The 20,205-nt window shown below is 44.2% G+C and overlaps 3 protein-coding genes across 3 annotated transcripts; all 3 read right to left on the bottom strand.

Moving 5' to 3' along the window:
• Nucleotides 1-3,164: 3,164 nt before the first annotated feature.
• On the bottom strand, nt 3,165-3,991 carry LOC100341641 (keratin-associated protein 1-3). The gene has a single exon (XM_002719371.3). It carries the CDS (start codon nt 3,911-3,913, stop codon nt 3,482-3,484), a length of 432 nt encoding a protein of 143 aa, XP_002719417.2. The 5' UTR covers nt 3,914-3,991; the 3' UTR covers nt 3,165-3,481.
• A 4,530-nt stretch (nt 3,992-8,521) lies between these two features.
• LOC100337833 (keratin-associated protein 2-1-like) lies at nt 8,522-9,248 on the bottom strand. Its single transcript, XM_002719145.4, has one exon. The coding sequence runs from the start codon at nt 9,166-9,168 to the stop codon at nt 8,773-8,775; it is 396 nt and encodes a 131-aa protein (XP_002719191.2). The 5' UTR covers nt 9,169-9,248; the 3' UTR covers nt 8,522-8,772.
• Nucleotides 9,249-13,214: 3,966 nt separating this feature from the next.
• LOC100338086 (keratin-associated protein 2-1-like) lies at nt 13,215-13,854 on the bottom strand. Its single transcript, XM_002719146.4, has one exon. It carries the CDS (start codon nt 13,768-13,770, stop codon nt 13,375-13,377), a length of 396 nt encoding a protein of 131 aa, XP_002719192.1. The 5' UTR covers nt 13,771-13,854; the 3' UTR covers nt 13,215-13,374.
• Nucleotides 13,855-20,205: the final 6,351 nt, after the last annotated feature.

Below are 20,205 nucleotides of genomic sequence, written 5' to 3'. Positions count from 1 at the left end.
AGAGAGTTTTCCATCTGCTAGTTTACTCCCCAGTTGGCCGCAGCGGCCAGAGCTGCACCCATCCGAAGCCAGGAGCCAAGAGCTTTTTCTGGGTCTCCCATGTGGGTGCAGGGGCCCAAGGACATAGGCCATTTTATTCTGCTTTCCCAGGCCATAGCAGAGAGCTAGATTGGAAGTGGAGCAGCTGAGACTCAAACCAGCGCCCATATGGGATGCCAGCACTGCAGTTGGCGTTCTTACCCACTATGCCACAGCGCCGGCCCCATCTTGATTTTTCTTAAGCAAAGCTACTGTGCAGTTTCTTTGACCAGCTAATTTTTTTTATTACCTTAGATAACTGATATATGTGGATTTGTCATGATGGTAATCCCAGGAGCTATTTAATTCCTACTTAAATTTAGCAGAACCTTTGATACTGAAATGACTGCTCGCCCCTCACTCAAGTTCTGACAGTGGAGCAGCTGAAATCCTCACTGTGGACGGTGGAGACAGGCACGTTGCACGTTGCCAGTTGGCCTCCTTTTCTGTGCTTCTCAACTGGGCCGCTGTTTTCAGCATCTCCCTCAGTGCAAAACCCAACTCCATTTCTCTGCTTCTGGTCTAATTGCCCTCAGAGAATGGTTAAGAATAGGGTGTGGCACTTAAAGTTTGAGAATTTTACTCTTCTGCCACCAAAGACTAATTTGCACATTCCCTTACTTCCCCTAAATAAATCAAGGAAGTAGAATTTAACCAGAATCTTTTCTCCTGCCATTGGAATCCATTGCTTCTGCATTGATTCCCTTGAAAAGAGAGTAACAAGTTGCAGCATTGGTGGTGTTTCTCTGTGTACATTTTCTGTGCTGTTATCATGGGCACCTCTATCCGTAGTCAGAATTTTTTACATTTGCATCTTTTTAAAATTACTGTGCTTACTCTGTTTCATTATTTCATTTAATTTAGGAGGCCCAGACCATCCCAATACCATAAGAATGAATATTTTACTTCTGTTTAAGTTAGGTGCTAATGTTTTGAGTTATTTTTCCTGAAGGTGTCAGAGTTCCAGTGTTCTAGTTATAAGTGTTTGGGGCTCTCCCTGTTCTTCCATCTCCATTTTGCTAGTTCTCTAACACAGTTGCATCCCCCTCACTTAGGTCTGTGAGAGGTTAAGACGTGGATGCACCAGCCAGAGAAACACACCATTGCCACCAGGGCTTCTGTGCTTCTGTGCTTCTGTTTGGGCGTCCATCCTGGTGACCTGGACTGGACAACACATAAACTCCAAGAACCTTCTTCCACTCCCAGCTCCTTCATCCTACACCAACTAACAAAATCTCCCTTTTTTCTCCTGGTGGCCAGCCTAGCTTTTCTGGGTACTTTTGAGCCAGAGCCCTCCTTGGTAACCAAGTGCATACAACCTAAACCTTACGTGAGGGGAGGCTCGGGAGCAGTGTCTGGGGGCGCTAGCAGCTGCCCATGAGTGTGGATTTGCAGGTCCTGCCCTGGAGTGGGACTCTGTTCCCTCCGAGGAAAGGGCACATTGCTCTCCCTAATGGGATGCCATCAGCCCGCGAGCTGTGTGTCCCGGGTCCCCAACTACCTGAAGGTAGCACTTTCTCTAATTCTTGTAAAATCATGCTACTGGGGCCCTGATCTTTTGATTTTTTAACTGATATGAGATTCATATAACATAATTACCTATTTTAAAGTGTGTGATTGAGTGACCTTTGTGCACTCATCATGTTGTGTAACCACATCTCCCTCGCTTCCAAACTTGCTCATCTCCCCCCCCCCCCCCCCGCCCCAGGAAAACATCCGTAATCTTTGAGTAATTGCTCCCTATCCCCTGGACCCCTAGCTGCTGGCTCCCCTCTTTGATTTGATAAGCAAAGCTTTTATGCCATGGAGTGGAAGTCCTAAAATGCCTCTCTTATTTCATCCTTGCTTTATTCCAGAACTCTCTTAGAAAGGTCTTCCTTTGCTGTTGGTTCACCCTCCAATGGCCGCCGCAGCCAGCGTGCTACGGCCGGTGCACTGCGCTGATCTGAAGCCAGGAGCCAGGTACTTCTCCTGGTCTCCCATGCGGGTGCAGGGCCCAAGCACTTGGGCCATCCTCCACTGCACTCCCGGGCCACAGCAGAGAGCTGGACTGGAAGAGGGGCAACTGGGACAGAATCTGGCACCCCAACCAGGACCAGAACCTGGAATACTGGCGCCGCAGGTAGAGGATTAGCCTATTGAGCTGTGGCGCCGGCCTAAATTCATTTTCATTACAAACATGTATTTTCTGTTTCACAGCCCATGAGAAGATTGCATCAGCTGATATTTTCTCTCTCTCTCACCATGTTCCAAATGTAGTTTGAAAAGCTGTCGTGTTATGGGGTGTAACCAGGTAATAGAACAGTCTGGCCCGGTTCAGTCAGTTTAGGAGTGATGTCTTCATTGCAGGGCATTTCAGCTCCTTTAATAGTCTGATGTGCCTTATAATCCTTCAAGGTGGTAATAAAATGCACAGCATTATTTGACCATTGAATATTTTCCCATCTTTGGGCATCTAAATTGTCAGTATGATCTACTCTCCCATGCCCGGAAGGGACATTGTAAGCAATAAAACTCGGTTCCCTGATTTTCCAGATTAGAAATAGCTGCCCAGGCATGTGAAGGGACTTTCTCAATAATTGCTGGATTGTTAGCTGCAAAGCTGGGACTAGCACACATCTTACACTATTGTTCTACAGTCTTGTATTTATTGCCTTTCCCATTTGATTTTATGTTTTTGTATACCTGGGGTGATTGAAAGAATTGTACATAGACCCATATATGAATGAACAAATGAATGAATGAATGTGACAACACCTCAAAAATGTGAATGACAGGAGATTCCCTTCTGTAAAATGGGTAAACTTGGTATTTTGGAGCAGCCGGCCCAACACCTTGCACATGTGAGGACCTTGGAAAACATTCCCGTGCACTGTGGTGTCCTTTCATTCAGATTGGACATTTAATGGAAACACACACACACACACACACACACACAAACACACAAATCACTTTTAAAGGACATTATGTAAAGAACAAAAATAAAGAAAATCCAAGGTGTTATGTCATAGCCAGATTTTGAAAAATCTCAGTGTCCCAGTATTATTAACAAATAACATAGAAAAATAAATAGTTCTAACAATAGCTTCATTATTCAAAGATGAAATTCTTTATTAAGTCCCAGTGCCAATGAGCTGTTGGGTTATTTCAGGTGATATTCATAGTAAAGTCTTACCAATGGCTTTTTACATGGCAGGGCTTCTGCTGACACTGAGCTCTATGGGTGGTTTTTGGTTTTCCATTGCAAATGAATGTACATCCTAGGGAAGTTCTATAGATGTGTGACAAGTCTTCACGTTACAGGTGCTGGAGTTCAGAAGGTGTCGGGACTCTGCATTAGTTAGTATTGAGGTACCGTCATCTCAGGATTTCTGTTAGAAGGAGGTTTTCAACAGGTGGGCTTCTAGCAGGTGGGCTCACAGCAGTGGCAGCAGCAGGAGGGGCGGCAGCAGGACTGTCCACAGTAGGATGGGCGGCAGCAGGAGGCCTGGGCGTGGTGCAGCTGGCAGCAGGTGGGGGGAGTGCAGCTCACCACACAGCAGGGAGGCACGCAGGTGCCCTCCACGCGGCAGTCAGGGCGGCACCACCGGGTGCGGCAGATCACAGATCCAGAGCCACCCTCCTGGCCACAGCTGGTTCCGCAGCAGCTGGTCTGGGGGCAGATTGGCTGGCAGCAGCTGGGCTGGGGGCAGATTGGCTCGCAGCAGCTGGGCTGGGGGCAGGTTGGCTGGCAGCAGCTGGGTTGGCAGCAGCTGGGCTGGCCACAGCTGGAGCCGCAGGTCCCACTGGTGGAGCAGCTGGGAAATCCACAGAAGCTGGTGGCAAGGCAGGCCATGGTGTCAGGAGTTGAGGTGAGGTGTGTGTTGTCGAGAGAAGTTTCTGAGCTGTGGCTGCTTGCTCTGCCTTGGCCCTTTTATAAGCCTGGGCCAGCTCCTCTGTTTGTGACAAGCAGCATTTTTATCTTGTTAGTCTCTAAAGCAGCTTTTCTAGGGCCCTCTGATTTTACATGCTGAATTATCTTAAATTTACCTCCAAATTGGCTTTTCCTTATTGCTCAGCTAATAATATTCACCAAATGTGCTTGTCCTTGGCAGAAATGTGAATGTTTTGTTTCCAAACAGTGCTGTAATTTCCACCCCAGCCTCAGCCTTGGCTTCATGCTTGTGGTTACATCACCTGACCAGGTGAGTCTTACCCACGAGAAGATGCAGTCTGGGGCCGTACTCACCAGCCCACAGGTCTCTGGGAGAAAAGTGCTAACCATGCACTGCACTTCATGAAAGACTGTGTTTTTTCAGGTTGATAAGAATGTGGTCTTTATTATTAGCCAGATAGAAACTCTGATGAACTCAACATTCATAGAAATTCATAGACCTCTCCAGAAACGGAGTCTCTTTGATTTCTGTTTTCTCTAAGATTCAGACATTTGTACCTGAGAAAATGTTTATCACCTCAGAGGCTATATGGAACAAAACCTCTTCCATTCCAATTTAATTTAAATGCGGAGCTAAACATAATATCCAGTAATAGGGGAAAAATTAAATATTTTTTAAAAATTTTAAATGAGTTGCATTTATAAAAAATAAAATCAGCATTATATGGATTATCTGGACAGTATTTCTTGAAGGCAGGATTTCCTTTCCAGTGTGTGTCACTTTATGTTTCTATACACATATGAAAAGATCTTAGGTCAAGGAACAAGACAACCAAAGATATAAAGAGGGACCAAGAAAATAAAGGAAAGGCTTTTTTTTTTTTTTCTGGATCACAGTGCCTATAAAAGTAGATGAGGAAATGAATGATCAAGTAGGGCCCAGTAGGTAGAAAGAGATTAAGATAAATTTCAACAAAATAATAGCAGAAACAATTCGCGGTGACTTTCTAAGTATGTTTAGGGCTGGATGAGCAGAAATGAAAACCCTGGAGTGTAACACATGTGTTATTGTTACTTGTGGTAGGTTTACTTCTCTCTTCCAATCATGAAGAGCAGCATATAGTTAGCTTTCTGTGGAGAAGAGGCTTGGATTTGTACAGCGATAGAATTACTTGTAAATCTGATTTATACCAGTAAAGATGTTCATGCCATATGGGAATCATGGCTGTAGGTGTGAAGTAGAAAAGCAGTCATAGGTAATCATTGAATATTGGAGATCAAACAGTTAGTAAATTACCTTGTTCAACCACTTAGCATTATAGGTATAGAAGCTGACTTCATTATTACTACTAATAGCATGTGTTTGTTAAACCCTATCACTCACTCCTAGATTGTTAAGGTGTTATGCATAAAGTAAGATCCATTATATTTTTCTCATGTCTTGTTCTAATGCACAAATCAGTGTTACGAGTAGGAGGAATCAATCAAGGAAGTGTTGAAAATAGAAACATTTAGCTTTAAAATTCTAAATTGGGAAACTTCTGTTGTGGTATGGATCACTTTAATTTTTCCTCAGAATCAGTTGATGTCAGTCAGAACACTGCGGAGTCTGGCAATGGCTCTGTTTTTTAGAGGTTAAGTGATTTGTTATATTCACACAGTACATAGCCAGAAGAGCTGGGTATAAAACATATCCCTTATTCCTAGACCAGTTCTTTTCATTTTATGCCATGATACTTTCCAGGATTAATCAGTATTAGTAAACCTCTGTCTTCTGTTTTTAAAATATATTTTGTTTTTTTACTACACCTTTATTCATATATAGAGAATAGATTTAATGAATTTCATAGATACAATTCCAAGAATAGAATACTTTCCTCCCTTCTTCCCTCTTCCTTCCTTTCAAAAAGAATTTTTGTGATAACATACTTTCAGTTTTCTTTATAATCACAGGTTCAATGCTTCTCTAAACAAAGACCTGTACAAATATCTGTAGGTAGGCCGGCCACTGTTCCACAGGGATATGAACAACAATCAAATCACAAGATGTCAGTTTTGCTCAGTATACATTAGGGTTTTTTGTACTCTATATATTAGAGTTCTAGAATAGAAATATCAGATAGTATGAAGAATGTACTATGGAGTTGTGATTTTAAATACACAATAAATATGCGTAAATATGATAGAATTCTTTGAAATGTATTTGGACCAGAAAAGTTTCCTCCCAGAACTGCTCTAAGTTATATTTGCTCCCTAATTATTTCTGGCCTCCCACATTCAACTTAGTTGTGTACCTTCTGAGTTTCTAGATTTATCACATCAGCACTTCTTCTTAGTTCATGGCCATCAACTTATTTCAACTCTTATTGTCCATCTCTTGGACCAGGGCAGCAGCCTCCTAATTAGCTTCTGATAGAGATTTTATTCCTCTAGTTTTGGCCTCCTGTCTTTGTGAGGAATTGCCATAGCAATCACCCTGATGCCACACTTTTGTTATTCTGTTCCCTGCCCCCAAGCTTTCAAGAGCTCCTTACTGCTTACAGCATTAAGAGCAAACTCCTTTGGCTAATGTTTTCCTCTTTCTTTCTTTCTTTCTTTCTCTCTCTCTCTCTCTCTCTCTTTCCTTCCTTCCTTCCTTCCTTCCTTCCTTCCTTCCTTCCTTCCGGTATGAAATTGTGAGCAGTATTTCTTCTTCTTTTTTAAAGAAAGCTTTTATTTAATGAATATGATTTTGTAAACAAACTTTACAGTTAATTTTCATAGTACAACTCATTAAGGATAGAGGTCCTATCTGGGGAGTAAGTACACAGTGCCTCCTGTTGTTGACTTAACAATTAACACTCTTATTTATGATGTCAGTGATCACTTGAGGCTCTTGACATGAGCTGCCAAAGCTATGGAAGCCTTTTCAGTCCACAGACTACATCAGTATTTAGATAGGGCCATAAGCAAAATGGAAGTTCTCTCCTCCCTTCACAGAAAGGTACCTCCTTCTTTGATAGCCCCTTCTTCCTACTGGGCTCACACTCACAGAGATCCTCCATGTGGATCATTTTTTGGCCACAGTGTCTTGGCTTTCCATGCCTGAAAAACTCTCATGGGCTTTCAGCCAGATCTGAATGCCTTAAGAGCTGATTCTGAGGCCAGAGTTCTGTTTAGGGCATTTGTTATTCTATGAGTCTGCTGTGTGGCCTGCTTCCCATGTTGGATCATTCTCTTCTTTCTAATTCTATCAATTATTATTAGCAGACACTTGGTCTTATTTATGTGATCCCTTTGACACTTAACTCTATCTTTATGATCAGTTATGAACTTAAAGTGATCACTTCAACTAGTAAGATGGCATTGGTACCTGCCAATTTAATGGGATTTGGAGCCCATGGCAAGTTTTTAGCTTTACCCTTAGGGGTAAGTCTGAGGGAGAGTGTGCTGAACTGTACAGCTTCTCTCTCTCTCATTCCCACTCTTATTTTTAACGAAGATCAATTTTCAATTGGATTTAAACACCTCTGATTAATTCTATGTTAAGTAAAGAGTTCAACCAATGGTATTAAGTAGAAAAATAAAATAATAAACTGTTTCTTGACAGTCAAGACAAGGGCTGTTCAAGTCATTGCTTCTCATAGTGTCAGTTTCACTTCTACATGTTTCCTTTTAGGTGCTCAGTTAATTATCACATATCAGGGAGAACATATGGTATTTGTCCCTTTAGGACTGGCTTATTTCAGTAAGTATGATGTTTTACAGATCCATCCATTTTAAAAAATTAAATCTGGTCATTAGCAACAAATTGGCTAATATTTTCTAAATTATTCTTCCACTCTATTCCTCTGGATAACCGTTGTCGTCTCCTCCCTCCATACTTAGGCTGGCACTGACTCCATTGCTAAGAATGCCCCCTTCCCTCTGCTCTGGGCCCCAATTTTGAGCTTCTGTTAATCTGTATCATTCTTCCCAATCAACAGGACCTCTCTGGTGGCCCTATAGAGCATGTTCTGCTGTAAATTTTTCATATTCTACTTTTTAGGTGAATTATGCTGGATTTGACTCTTCCCCCTTCATGTATCTTGTGAGGGGAATATATTTTTTTTTTTTGGCAGGCAGAGTGGACAGTGAGAGAGGGACAGAGAGAAAGGTCTTCCTTTGCTGTTGGTTCACCCTCCAATGGCTGCCGCGGCCGGCGCGCTGCGGCCGGCACACCATGCTGATCCGAAAGCAGGAGCCAGGTGCTTCTCCTGGTCTCCCATGCGGGTGCAGGGCCCAAGCACTTGGGCCATCTTCCACTGCACTCCCTGGCCACAGCAGAGAGCTGGCCTGGAAGAGGGGCAACCGGGACAGAATCTGGCGCCCTGACCGGGACTAGAACCCAGTGTGCCAACGCCACAAAGCGGAGGATTAGCCTAGTGAGCCACGGCGCTGGCCAAAGGGGAATATTTTTAACTCAGTTTATATTTCTATTCTGTGTCATGAAATCTGTGACTTGCAGATATCAGGCAATCATACATTTTTGTCACTGTTGTGCTTAAATTTAATGAAAATAAAAGCGGAAAAATAAATCCAAAGCTGTACTTGCAAGGCCAAAGAAGAGAAGTTTATTAGGAAATAAGAAGTCTCAAGGATTCAGATCTAAGATGGAAATAAAGAAGTCATTTCTGTTACAAAGACTTGAGAATAGCCCAGGTCATTGCCAGATGAACCCGGATCTCTGTTCCCAGACTTGGGGTCTTCATGGCTCAGGGCAGGAGGTTTGTTAGGTAGAGAAATGGGAGCATTATCTTTTCAGAAAGTTGGCTGCTTATTCCAGGCAGTCAGTGCACTATTTAGTAGCAGGAGCCGCAGGGGGAGGTCCTGCAGACAGTGCGGCAGGGGGCCGGCTGGCAGCAGGGCGGCCGGCAGCAGGGGGCCTGCACAGACAGGAGCTGGCAGCCAGTGGTGGTCCAGCAGCAGGGCCTGCAGACCACGGCCGTGCAGGACGAGGGGCAGCAGCTGATGGGGCGGCAGCAGCCCTGCTGCAGGCCGCAGGGGTCGCAGCAGATGGGGCGGCGGCAGGGCTCGCAGATGGGGCGCGTGCAGCGGGGCACGCAGGTGATGGGGCGGCACACGGTGGTCTGGCAGGACACGGGGCGGCAGCAGCAGGGGTCGCGGCAGCAGCAGGGCTGGAGGCAGCCTCCCCCACAGCTGTGGGAGGAGAAGGAGCCGCAGCAGGAGCCGGTCATGGTGGTGTCTGGGGTTGGTGTGGGCTGGTGGGTTGAGGGGAGTTGGGTGTTGTCAGGTGTGAGTGCCTTCCTCCTGCCCTGGGCCCTTTATATACCCTGGCCGGGCACTGATGACCTTTCTTGTTTATATTTTGGCCAATTAAGTAGAATTTGGTTTTGACTAATGATGGCATGTGACTAATGGGTGCACATGATCTCATTAAATAACTCTTGCTGCATTTGTCAATATAGACATATTTACACTGTTCATCATGAAAACTGAAAAAGTTCATAACCATTTGAGATGACAGCAGCTCTTGATGTTTGAATAGCTACTATCCAGGTATACCTGGACAAAATAGTCCTAAAGGAACTTCAACTTGAAAAAGAAATTAAGCATAGAGTAGTGTGAGCCCTGACTAGGTCCTTGGCTGACCTGTGAATCAGATGTGTCCTTTCCACTTTTCTTAAGGCCTCTAATAATGACTTTGTCCTCAGTTTTAGATCCTGTGATTTTAATCCTGTGAGTTTAAACTGCTTGTTAGATTCCTTTTTCCAGATTTAAAAAAAAAATTCTAGGTGAAACCTCCAATGGAAGCAGTTTCTACAAACTGGCTCTGCATCCCCTGGAGAGAAGCCACCTCCTGCTGGAGCCGTTTTGACTCCCCTTCCCAAAGACGCCCCTTTCAGCATGAAGCAGCCAGAGCGCTCATCACCCAGTTCCCTAACAGATGTGAGGGTTTCCGTCTTCAGGAGGTGGGTGGGAATGTGAGGAGTCAGATGGGTTAATAGGTACTCAGGGGATCCCAGTGGAATTTGGGGTGTAAAATACTTGCTTCCTTCCCCAAAACATTATCTTTAGCAAGAACAAACAGGCCACCCTCCTTCCTTCAGAATCTCCAAATTTACCGTGAGAATAGCAAGGGAGCTCTTCCTGAGCTCACAGCTTATTGTGGATACAAGTCACCTATCCCACCCTTAGCAGGCCAGACAGGGTGGAGAACGGTAAATGAGGCCTTTGGATGGGTTTTGACCCAGGCTGGTAACTGAATGCCAATCTGGTTGTCAAGGTGTTTTTTTTTTTTTTTTTTTTGAAATTGTACTTAAAAAGCCCACTGCCACCCGTCCCTTTGGGTTTATTCCTCTCTTGGAAGCCCCCCCCCCCCCACGCCACTCTAATAAATACTTTTGTGGATTTCTTGGGAATACATTTGCTATCACTTGATATAGAAGAATATCTGGTCCTTGGATAGGACAGAAGCCCCTACACTTGTATGGGAAAGGCACAGGTGTTCTCCGTAGACTTGGTTAAATACAGGAATAAGGTGTCCGAGACTGCCATGGAGCTTCCTTTCCTGCAGTGCAGGTGGTGTGCAGCTGGTGTTGCATCTCTGAATCAGGACCTTTCAGCACTTGCCTTCCTGGGGCTTGCAGTGAAGAGTTTGAAATGGGAAACTTTGCTCTTATACACTGTGATGTGGATGCTGTAACTCTCAAGTGATGAGATGATGTAGGGTTGTTTTTTTTTGTTTTTTGTTTTTTGTTTTTTTTTTTTTCCAGCCAGCATTGCAGACACAGTCAGGATGCTGTTGAGATGACGCACACTGGGAGGACACATGGTGTTTCTCTCGTGGCACCTGCTAAACGAGTTTTATGTGCTTCTTCGGGAAGTGTCGCCAGGGGCAGGTTGGGAATGGCAGTAGAGAAAGAGACTCATTACTTTCCACTTTTACCACTTGTGTCATTCACCAGACAAGAGGAGGATTACTTTAGGATTGTCCTCATCCATCAAAAGAATGCCTGGGGCCCCAGGATCTCAAGCTCCTCAAATGGAATTTCAAACATAATTTCAAAACTCTGAAAGGAATGTAAATTGATTCAACACAGTCACAGCTAGGGAATCTGGAGGGAGAACTCAGCTTGGTCTCATGGTTAGGACCTTTGACTCTCATGTCTCCCATTCCTTCTTCTGTTCCCGGACACAGAGTTTGGTAGAGCATAACCAGAACCTAGATAGGAAGCCGCATGTTCTGCTGTAGCCAGGGCACGTTCCCTCATGATCAGTATTCGTGTGGCAATGGGGTCTTCACGATGATCCCAGTTTGTGCAATGGGAACCTCTTCAGAATGTATCTACTGAGCAATGCTCATGTCTTTAATGCAGACTCCCCTGACCCAAGTCCAAGGTGACTGCAGAGCAGTTTCTCTCCCTTGTATAAAGACCCGCAAGGAAAGTTCTGTAAGTCACTCAGGGAATCCCTGGGCATTTACTCCCCTAATACACGTATTCCCCCCTCCCTGGGGTGGGGGTGAGGGGAGGATTCTATATTCAGGTGGGGAAAATATGGTCCATGCTGCAGCTATTCATGCGACAGGGCTGTGAGAACACAGCTGCGTGTCTCAACACTGGGGGCACGGCCTGTGCTGTCTCCTGACGCCACTTGCCCTGAAACCAGGCACCGTGAATTTAAAGCCCTGCCGCTTACTGGCTGGGGACGCTTGGGCCATATTAATAATAGTGCATATCAGGATTGTTGAGAGGATTAAATGAACCAGTATGTGCCAAGCACTGAGAACAGTTCCCAACACTCAGTGTCTTGTATTGATTAAATAAATAAATATATTTAAATTATATTAGCACCTTGTAAACTCTAGAGTTTGAGTTTAGAACAAAGACCAACATTTTTGGCAGGGAAAGGGGCCAGTTCTCTACTATGCCATCACTGAATACACATTAAATCCGAGTATTCAGAGTTGATTTTGAGTAACAGAATAAGGTAAAATAAAAACACCTGAACAGAAGGTAGAGGGCTCCCTCTCATCAAGCTGTGACTTCTCAGGAAAATCAGGTGTTGATGAACATACGGGAAGTACAAGGTACTTCAAAAAATTCATTGGAATTAGAATTAAAAGATAAATTGATTAAAAAAAAAAACTATGAAATCCATGCAAACAAGGGGCCTTCAAAAGTTCATGGAAAATACTTATTATGATTCAATAAGTGACAGTCTTTTTTTAAGAAAAGTTTTTATTTATTTGAGAGGTAGAGATATAGACAGAGAGGGGGAGAGACAGAGACAGAGGTCTTCCACTCTCTGGTTCACTCTACAGATGGCTGCAATGGCTGAAACTGGGCTGATCTGAAGCCAGGAGCTTCTTCCAGGTCTCCCATGCAGGTGCAGGGACCCAAGTACTTGAGCTGTCTTCCACTGCTTTCCCAGGCCTTAGGCAGAGAGCTGGATTGGAAGAGGAGGAGTAACCAGAACATGACCTGGCACCCATAAGGGTGCTGGCGCTGCAGGTGGAGGCTTAGCCTACTATGCCACAGGACCAGCCCCTTAGTTAATCTTTCACTACTTGTTTTTCTTCAACTTCAAAAATAGAGGTGGGCAAACATTGTGTTGCCAACATCCCATATCAGAGCTGCAGTTCAAGTCCTGACAGGTCCATTTATAATCCAGCTCCCTACTAACATGCTTTTAAAGGCAGCAGAAAGTGGTCCAAGTGCTTGGATCCCTGCTACCCACATGGGAGACCCAGTTGGAGTTCTGGACTCTTGGCTTTGCCTGGACCAGTCCCGGACATTGTGGCCTTTTGTGAAGTGAACCGGCATATGGAATCTCTCTGCCTCCCTTTGCCTTTTAGTCAATCTGCCTTTCAAATCAATCTTAAAAAAAAAAAAAAAGCCAGAAGTGATTGGCCACGTGCTGTCTATGGTCCCTTCCCCTTCTATCCTACTGGACATTCTGTGATGTGCCAACAGGTGTCGGATCAGCAGTGAAACCAATAGACTGGGAGTGTGTGTGTGAACCCAGATGCGGCCAGCCAGCGTGTCGTTGCTGCAGGTGTTTGGTGTGGGTGTGGGAATCTGTACACCTGCTGGACGTGTGGTCATGCCCACTTTCCTCAGTTGCTGTGCTCTCTGAATGCTACTTCCGGTGCTTACGAGAAAGCCGCTGTGCTGACGTTATTTCAGAGAACACTGGAAGAGCACCGTTCTGCATCTTGCCTCAGAAATCTCTGGACAAAGAGACAATCTGCCGCAGGGAAGTATCACAAAGAGTACAATTTCAAGTTGACAGCGTTAGGTTTATTTATTCAACAACAGATAACATGGCATATGGAAAGGGTTTCTCAAGAAAGCGCACGCTGTTCTGCCACACAGCCAGCAAGGACATCTTGATGGACCTGGGCATATCCAGGGAGACCCCTAGTGGTAGTGGGCTGCTCAGTAGCAGGAGCCGCAGGGGGAGGTCCTGCAGACAGTGCGGCAGGGGGCCGGCTGGCAGCAGGGCGGCCGGCAGCAGGGGGCCTGCACAGACAGGAGCTGGCAGCCAGTGGTGGTCCAGCAGCAGGGCCTGCAGACCACGGCCGTGCAGGACGAGGGGCAGCAGCTGATGGGGCGGCAGCAGCCCTGCTGCAGGCCGCAGGGGTCGCAGCAGATGGGGCGGCGGCAGGGCTCACAGATGGGGCGCGTGCAGCGGGGCACGCAGGTGATGGGGCGGCACACGGTGGTCTGGCAGGACACGGGGCGGCAGCAGCAGGGGTCGCGGCAGCAGCAGGGCTGGAGGCAGCCTCCCCCACAGCTCTGGGAGGAGAAGGAGCCGCAGCAGGAGCCGGTCATGGTGGTGTCTGGGGCTGGTGTGGGCTGGTGGGTTGAGAGGAGTTGGGTGTTGTCAGGTGTGAGTGCCTTCCTCCTGCCCTGGGCCCTTTATATACCCTGGCCGGGCGCTGATGACCCCCAGGGGGCAGGATATTTCCTTGTTTTGTGAGTGACATTGGCATTTTGGCAAGTTTTCTAGACATTTTTTAGGTGCTCAGGTACTCCTGAAGACTATTTGCGTCCCTTATTTAATGGAGCCCCATTGTATTTGGCTATTTATGGCTCAAATATGAAGTTAATGACCCTACTTCAAAGTCTCCAATTACCTTTACCATTCAGTGATGCTTCTACGTCCCTGGGTGATGTTTTTGTAGCATGAAGTAGCTGTCATGCTCTCTGGGCCACTTACTAACAGTGGCCTTGGGCTCCCCAAGCCATGAGTGTGCTTTTCCACTGCCAAGCCAAACAAATTGGGACTAGTAAGTAGTATACGAATATTTTGAAAAAATCATGGCTTGTCAGGAAAAGAATAATTTTCCAGCCCATGTTTTGCTATTTATGTATTTGAGAGAGAGAGAGAGAGAGAGAATATCTCCCATTTGCTGGTTTATTCCCCAAATGCCCCTATAGCTGGGGCCAGGCCAGGCCACAAGCAGGAGTTAAGAATTCAATTCGATTCTCCCATGTCGGTGGCAGGAACCCATGCACTTGAGTCACTGCCTGCTGCCTCAATCAGAAGTGGAACCAGTACCTGAACCCAGGCCCTCTGATATGGCATGCAGGTGTACCAAGGAGCATCTTAACTACTAGGCCACATGCCCACCCTCCAGTCTACTTTTTGGAACCGTGGGCATACATCTTAGTTGGCCTGCATCGTCAGTGATTTTTGTCTTAGATACATGTTCATTGACTTCCATGGTTTTATTTTCCCAAACCAAGGTGACTTTCATTGTTTTTAATCTTCATGATAGCCACTGTTATTCATGTCTAAATATGCTGCAAGCATCATATCATTCTAAATAAAATAGATGGATTAATTTGTTCTTTATAGGATTCCTATGAGATAGGTATTATTATGTTCCTCATTTTATACATACGGAATCAGGGAAATAGCTTGTTCAAGGTCATACACCTACTCAGTATTGAGCCAATATACTGCTTCCAAAACCATCTATGAGAGCAATATTGTAAACCCAGAACAGACTGTGGGCATCACATTCCCAGCCATTAAGAAGTACCTTTCAGGGGCTGGTATTGTGGGGTAATGGGTAAAGCTATGACCACCAGCATCCCATATGGCTGCCAGTTTATGTCCTGGCTGTTCCACTTCTGATCCAGCCCCCTGCTAATGGCCTGGAAAAGCAGAGAAAGATGGTCTAGGGGCTTGGGCACCTGCCACCTACATGGGAGACCCAGAGGAAACTCCTGGTTCCTGACTTTGGCCTGGCCTAGCCCTGGCCATTGTGGCCATTTTGGGAGTGAACCAGGGATGGTAGATGGATCTCACTGTCTGTTTCTCCCCATCTCTCCCTTTACCCCTCCCTCTCCCTTTCTGTCTGTCTCTCTTTTTTCTCTGTAACTCTGAATTGAAATAAATCTTTTTTTTTTTTTTACAAAAAAGGAAATACTTTTATATAGGGATTTAAATTAAACATTCAGTTTTAAAGCAATTGTTATTTGTGGCATGGTTAGTTGTTAGAGTCATCTCTATATCTTACCAATGTCTTCAGAAATAGGAATTCCTAACTCACACTCAGCATTCAGAAAATTCCAAATATAACCCTAGGAGATAGTCTCACAGTTGGGCATGGTTGAGTGGTCATGGGCACCATGAGCAAAGCCACCAGGATGGTGAGGAAGTCAAGGGACCTGAGCCTGGCTAGGTGGAAGTGTGATCTTCCCAGAGTTCTTCCAGCTGGAGGTGTTTCAGACCCGGCCCAGTTCATACCCAGGGTCCCCTGCATCTCCGTGTGTGCTGTGCTTAGGCTCATTCCCGCTTATAATCCAATTGTGATTTTTCGGTGGTTTCAAACTGTCAGGACTTACAGGAAAATTATGTCACTCAGTCATTGTGTAGCCTTTGCCTCTTGATTTGCTTGGTACTGACCTTTCTCTTTACAACAAACTCCCTTCTAAGTACGTGGCCAAAGGCTCAAGTTCAAGCCTTCTTATTGGTCACAGCCCTCGTACAGTCTGTCATAGGCTCACCTGGATTTCCCCAGCTTCTGGGGCTCACTGGGGCATGGGGTTACCAGGGAAACAAACAAGATCCAACAATAATGGTGAATTTGGGGCAAAACAAGGCATTGCATGAAAAGTGCTGCAAGCTAAGGAAGTTACTCGAAGGCCATCAAAGAGAATTCTATAGGAGGAAAGCATGTAGTAGGAGAATTTAAAAGGGTGATCCATGTATGTAGAAAGAGACTGGACGTAGGAGTCTATCCGTGGGCAAGCTGTCAGACCCTTACCAAAGAGAAAGCTCTGCCGTGCACATACTGAACGTGCAAAGGTTTTGAACATGATGGGCTTTTTGTTAGAACCTTTTTTCTTTTTTAACGTGGTATTCCAACTTTTTCCCCCAAATAGTCGATGTAGTCTTCTGCAGACATGTTTCTGTAGTACTGTGTATCAGTGAAGTACTAAAAATGTCATTGGATTTTTTAATGTTCTTTTTTTTAAAAAAAGGCCTAAAATACTAAATATACACACACACACAATCTTAGTAGTGTAAAATGAGGTATTACTACACATATGATACTGGTAGGAATTTAAAAAGTGACGACACCTTTGATGACGGAGAGGTGGGAAAGAAAGTACTTGTGCATTGCTGCAGGAAGTAGGAATTGTTACAGCCGTCTGGCAATTTATTTTAAATACATAGACCTTTTAAATCAGCATTCCTATTACTGGGAATTCATCCCATGGAAATTAAGAATGCTATATAAGAATGATTAATGAGATTTTTAGGGGAGGGGCAAACAAATAAATGAATGTCAATTAATGTGTAAAATATTGAATAAGTTTTGGTAAAACCAGACCATGAGATAACATGCAACAAATCGCAGCAAATAATTTCAACTTATAATCAATAATTTGAAGCATTTCCACAATATGCTGTTAAGTAAAAACTAAGAGGCAGAGAACGATATAGAATTATGTTTCTCTAATAATAATATTTGATATATATGATTATTTTATTTATTTATTTATTTTTGACAGGCAGAGTGGACAGTGAGAGAGAGAGAAAGAGATAGAGAGAAAGGTCTTCCTTTGCCGTTGGTTCACCCTCCAATGGCCGCCACGACCGGCGCATCGCGCTGATCCGAAGCCAGGAGCCAGGTGCTTCTCCTGGTCTCCCATGCGGGTGCAGGGCCCAAGCACTTGGGCCATCCTCCACTGCACTCCCGGGCAACAGCAGAGAGCTGGCTTGGGAGAGGGGCAACCGGGACAGAATCTGGTGCCCCAACTGGGACTAGAACCTGGTGTGCTGGCGCCGCAGGTGGAGGATTAGCCTATTGAGCCACGGCGCCGGCCAATATATATGATTATTAAGTGTGTGAGTATATGAAAATACTTCATGGAAATGGACTTCAAAGGCAAGCTTCTTTTAATGTGAAAATTTTGAAATCCATGTGTGTAAGGAGTCTTCAACAAGTTAATAGAAAAATGTGTATATGGCAAAATTATATGTGGATTTCATTTTTTTGCATCAAAATAAATTTATCTTTTTATTCCATTATTTTTTCAAGTACCTTCACATATGTGTATGGGAATTAGATACAAATGTAACTCTATGGCCACCAAGGCAGTATCACCGACACCTGGGGTTATTCAGTGGTCAGGAGGAAAGGAGACCATCAGGGAAGCAAAAACTGCATTTTTAAAAGTTTGCGCAGTAAAAGCAGCATGCTAAAATGATTCTACATACCATCTTTGGAAAAAGAGGCGTATGTGTATGTTTATTTTAAAAAAACACTTGAGAGAAGGAGAGAAAGACGGAGCAAGTGAGTACATTCCCATCTGTTGATTCACTCCCAAATGCCTATAACAGTGGGGACTTGGCTACATCAGACTTTAGCCAAGAACTGGGAACTGCATCCAGGTATCCTGTGGGTGGCAGGGATTAGTTATTGAGCCATTGCCTGCTGCCTCCCAGGGTCATCATCCTCAGGAAGCCAGAGTTACGAGTGGACACGGACACTCCACTGTGAGATGCCAGTGTTGTAACTGGTAGGCCAAATGCCTACCCCAGAAACTTTCACTATATTTCAAGAAAAATACTTTTCTTCATGAGATAGTATGTTCTTTTGTGGTAAGAATCCACATGTCAAGTACCACAGCAGAGAGTTGGAGAGAAGTGATGGTATATTTTCTCTTCTAACCCCCCACCAGAACTTATTCATTCAACAAATAATTTTGATTACATTCTGTGTGCCTCATATGGTGCAGATTAGTGGGAATCCAGTAATAAGCAAAGTCAGTTAACAGCCCTGCTGTCGTATAGTTCACCTCCTCTCAACAGGCACACAGAAATGCCTAAGCACAAAGGCAGAATTTTTTTGCCATTTTATTTTCTTATAGAAAGCCTTTATTTAATAAATGTGAATTTTGTAAGTAAAACTTTTGGATTATAGTGGTTCTTCCCCCCATACCCGCCCTCTCACCCTCAAACATTCCCACCTCCTATTCCCTCTCCCATCCCATTCTTCATTAAGATTAATTTTTAATTATCTTTATATACAGAAGATCAACTCTATACTAAGTAAACATTTCAACAGTTTGCACCCACTCAGACACACAAAATATAAAGTACTGTTTAAAGACTAGTTTTACCATTAATTCTCATAGTACAACACATTAAGGACAGAGATCCTACAGGGGGAGCAAGTGTACAGTGACTCCCGTTTTTGAATTAATAATTAACATTTATGACATGATCACTCGAGGCTCTTGTCATGAGCTGCCAAGGTTATGGAAGCCTCTTGATTTCACAAACTTCAACCTTATTTAGACAAGGCCATAATCAAAGTGGAAGTTCTCTCCTCCCTTCAGAGAAAGGTACCTCCTTCTTTGATAGCCCCTTCTTTCCACAGGGCTCTGACTCACAGTTATCTTTCATGTTAAGTAATTTGTTGCTGCAGTGTCTTGGCTTTCCATGCCTGAAAAACTCTCATGGGCTTTCAGCCAGATCTGAATGCCTTAAGGGCTGCTTCTGAGGCCAGAGTTCTGTTTAGGGCATTTGTTATTCTATGAGTCTGCTGTGTGGCCTGCTTCCCATGTTGGATCATTCTCTTCTTTCTAATTCTATCAATTATTATTAGTAGACACTTGGTCTTACTTATGTGATCCCTTTGACACTTAATTCTATCTTTATGATCAGTTATGAACTTAAAGTGATCACTTCAACTAGTAAGATGGCATTGGTACCTGCCAATTTAATGGGATTTGGAGCCCATGGCAAGTTTTTAGCTTTACCCTTAGGGGTAAGTCTGAGGGAGAGTGTGCTGAACTGTACAGCTTCTCTCTCTCTTATTCCCACTCTTATTTTTAACGAAGATCAATTTTCAATTGGATTTAAACACCTAATATAATTCTATGTTAAGTAAAGAGTTCAACCAATGGTATTAAGTAGAACAAAAAAATACTAAAAAGAATAAAATAGTAAGCTGTCCCTCGACAGTCAGGACAAGAGCTGATCAAGTCATTGCTTCTCATATTGTCAGTTTCACTTCTACAGGTTTCCTTTTAGGTGCTCGGTTAGTTGTCACAAATCAGGGAGAACATATGATATTTGTCCCTTTGGGACTGGCTTATTTCACTCAGGAAGATGTTTTCCAGATTCCTCCATTTTGTTGCAATTGACCAGATTTCATTTTTTTTACTGCTCTGTAGTATTCCATAGAGTACATATCCCATAATTTCTTTATCCAATCTTCTGTTGATGGGCATTTGGGTTGATTCCATGTCTTAGCTATTGTGAATTGAGCTGTATAAACATGGAGGTGCAGATAGCTCTTTAGTTTGCCAATTTAATATCCCTTGGGGTAAATTCCAAGGAGTGGGATGACTGTGTCGTATGGTAGGGCTATATTCAGATTTCTGAGGAATCTCCAAACTGTCTTCCATAGAGGCTTTACCAGTTTGCCTTCCTACCAACAGTGGATTAGTGTGAGAGGCAGAACTTTAAAACAAAATCTCTTAGGGCAGGTGTTCAGAGCTCAAAGCATGTTTCTCAGGGAAAATATAGTGGTTACTTTTCCTACCAGCCTAATAGCGCTTCACAGGAAGAACACATCTATGGATTAGTTTTGCCACCTTTTCAACCACATTGACATTATAAAAATGCATGTGAAGTTCAAAATTAGGATGGTTCCAACCAAGGCTACATTTCCACTTCTCAGAAGTAGCAGTTCCACTGGGTTGGAATTGGCTGTGGTTTGCATAGGGTTTGGGTTT

The sequence above is a fragment of the Oryctolagus cuniculus genome, chromosome 17 (assembly GCF_964237555.1).
Source record: "Oryctolagus cuniculus chromosome 17, mOryCun1.1, whole genome shotgun sequence".
NCBI classification, from domain to species: Eukaryota; Metazoa; Chordata; class Mammalia; order Lagomorpha; family Leporidae; genus Oryctolagus; species Oryctolagus cuniculus.
This window is presented reverse-complemented; position numbering and strand designations above follow the sequence as displayed.

What these genes read in the sequence shown, in the direction of transcription:
- LOC100338086 (XM_002719146.4), bottom strand. Translation starts at nt 13,770, where the DNA reads ATGACCGGCTCCTGCTGCGGCTCCTTCTCCTCCCAGAGCTGTGGGGGA.
- LOC100341641 (XM_002719371.3), bottom strand. Translation starts at nt 3,913, where the DNA reads ATGGCCTGCCTTGCCACCAGCTTCTGTGGATTTCCCAGCTGCTCCACC.
- LOC100337833 (XM_002719145.4), bottom strand. Translation starts at nt 9,168, where the DNA reads ATGACCGGCTCCTGCTGCGGCTCCTTCTCCTCCCACAGCTGTGGGGGA.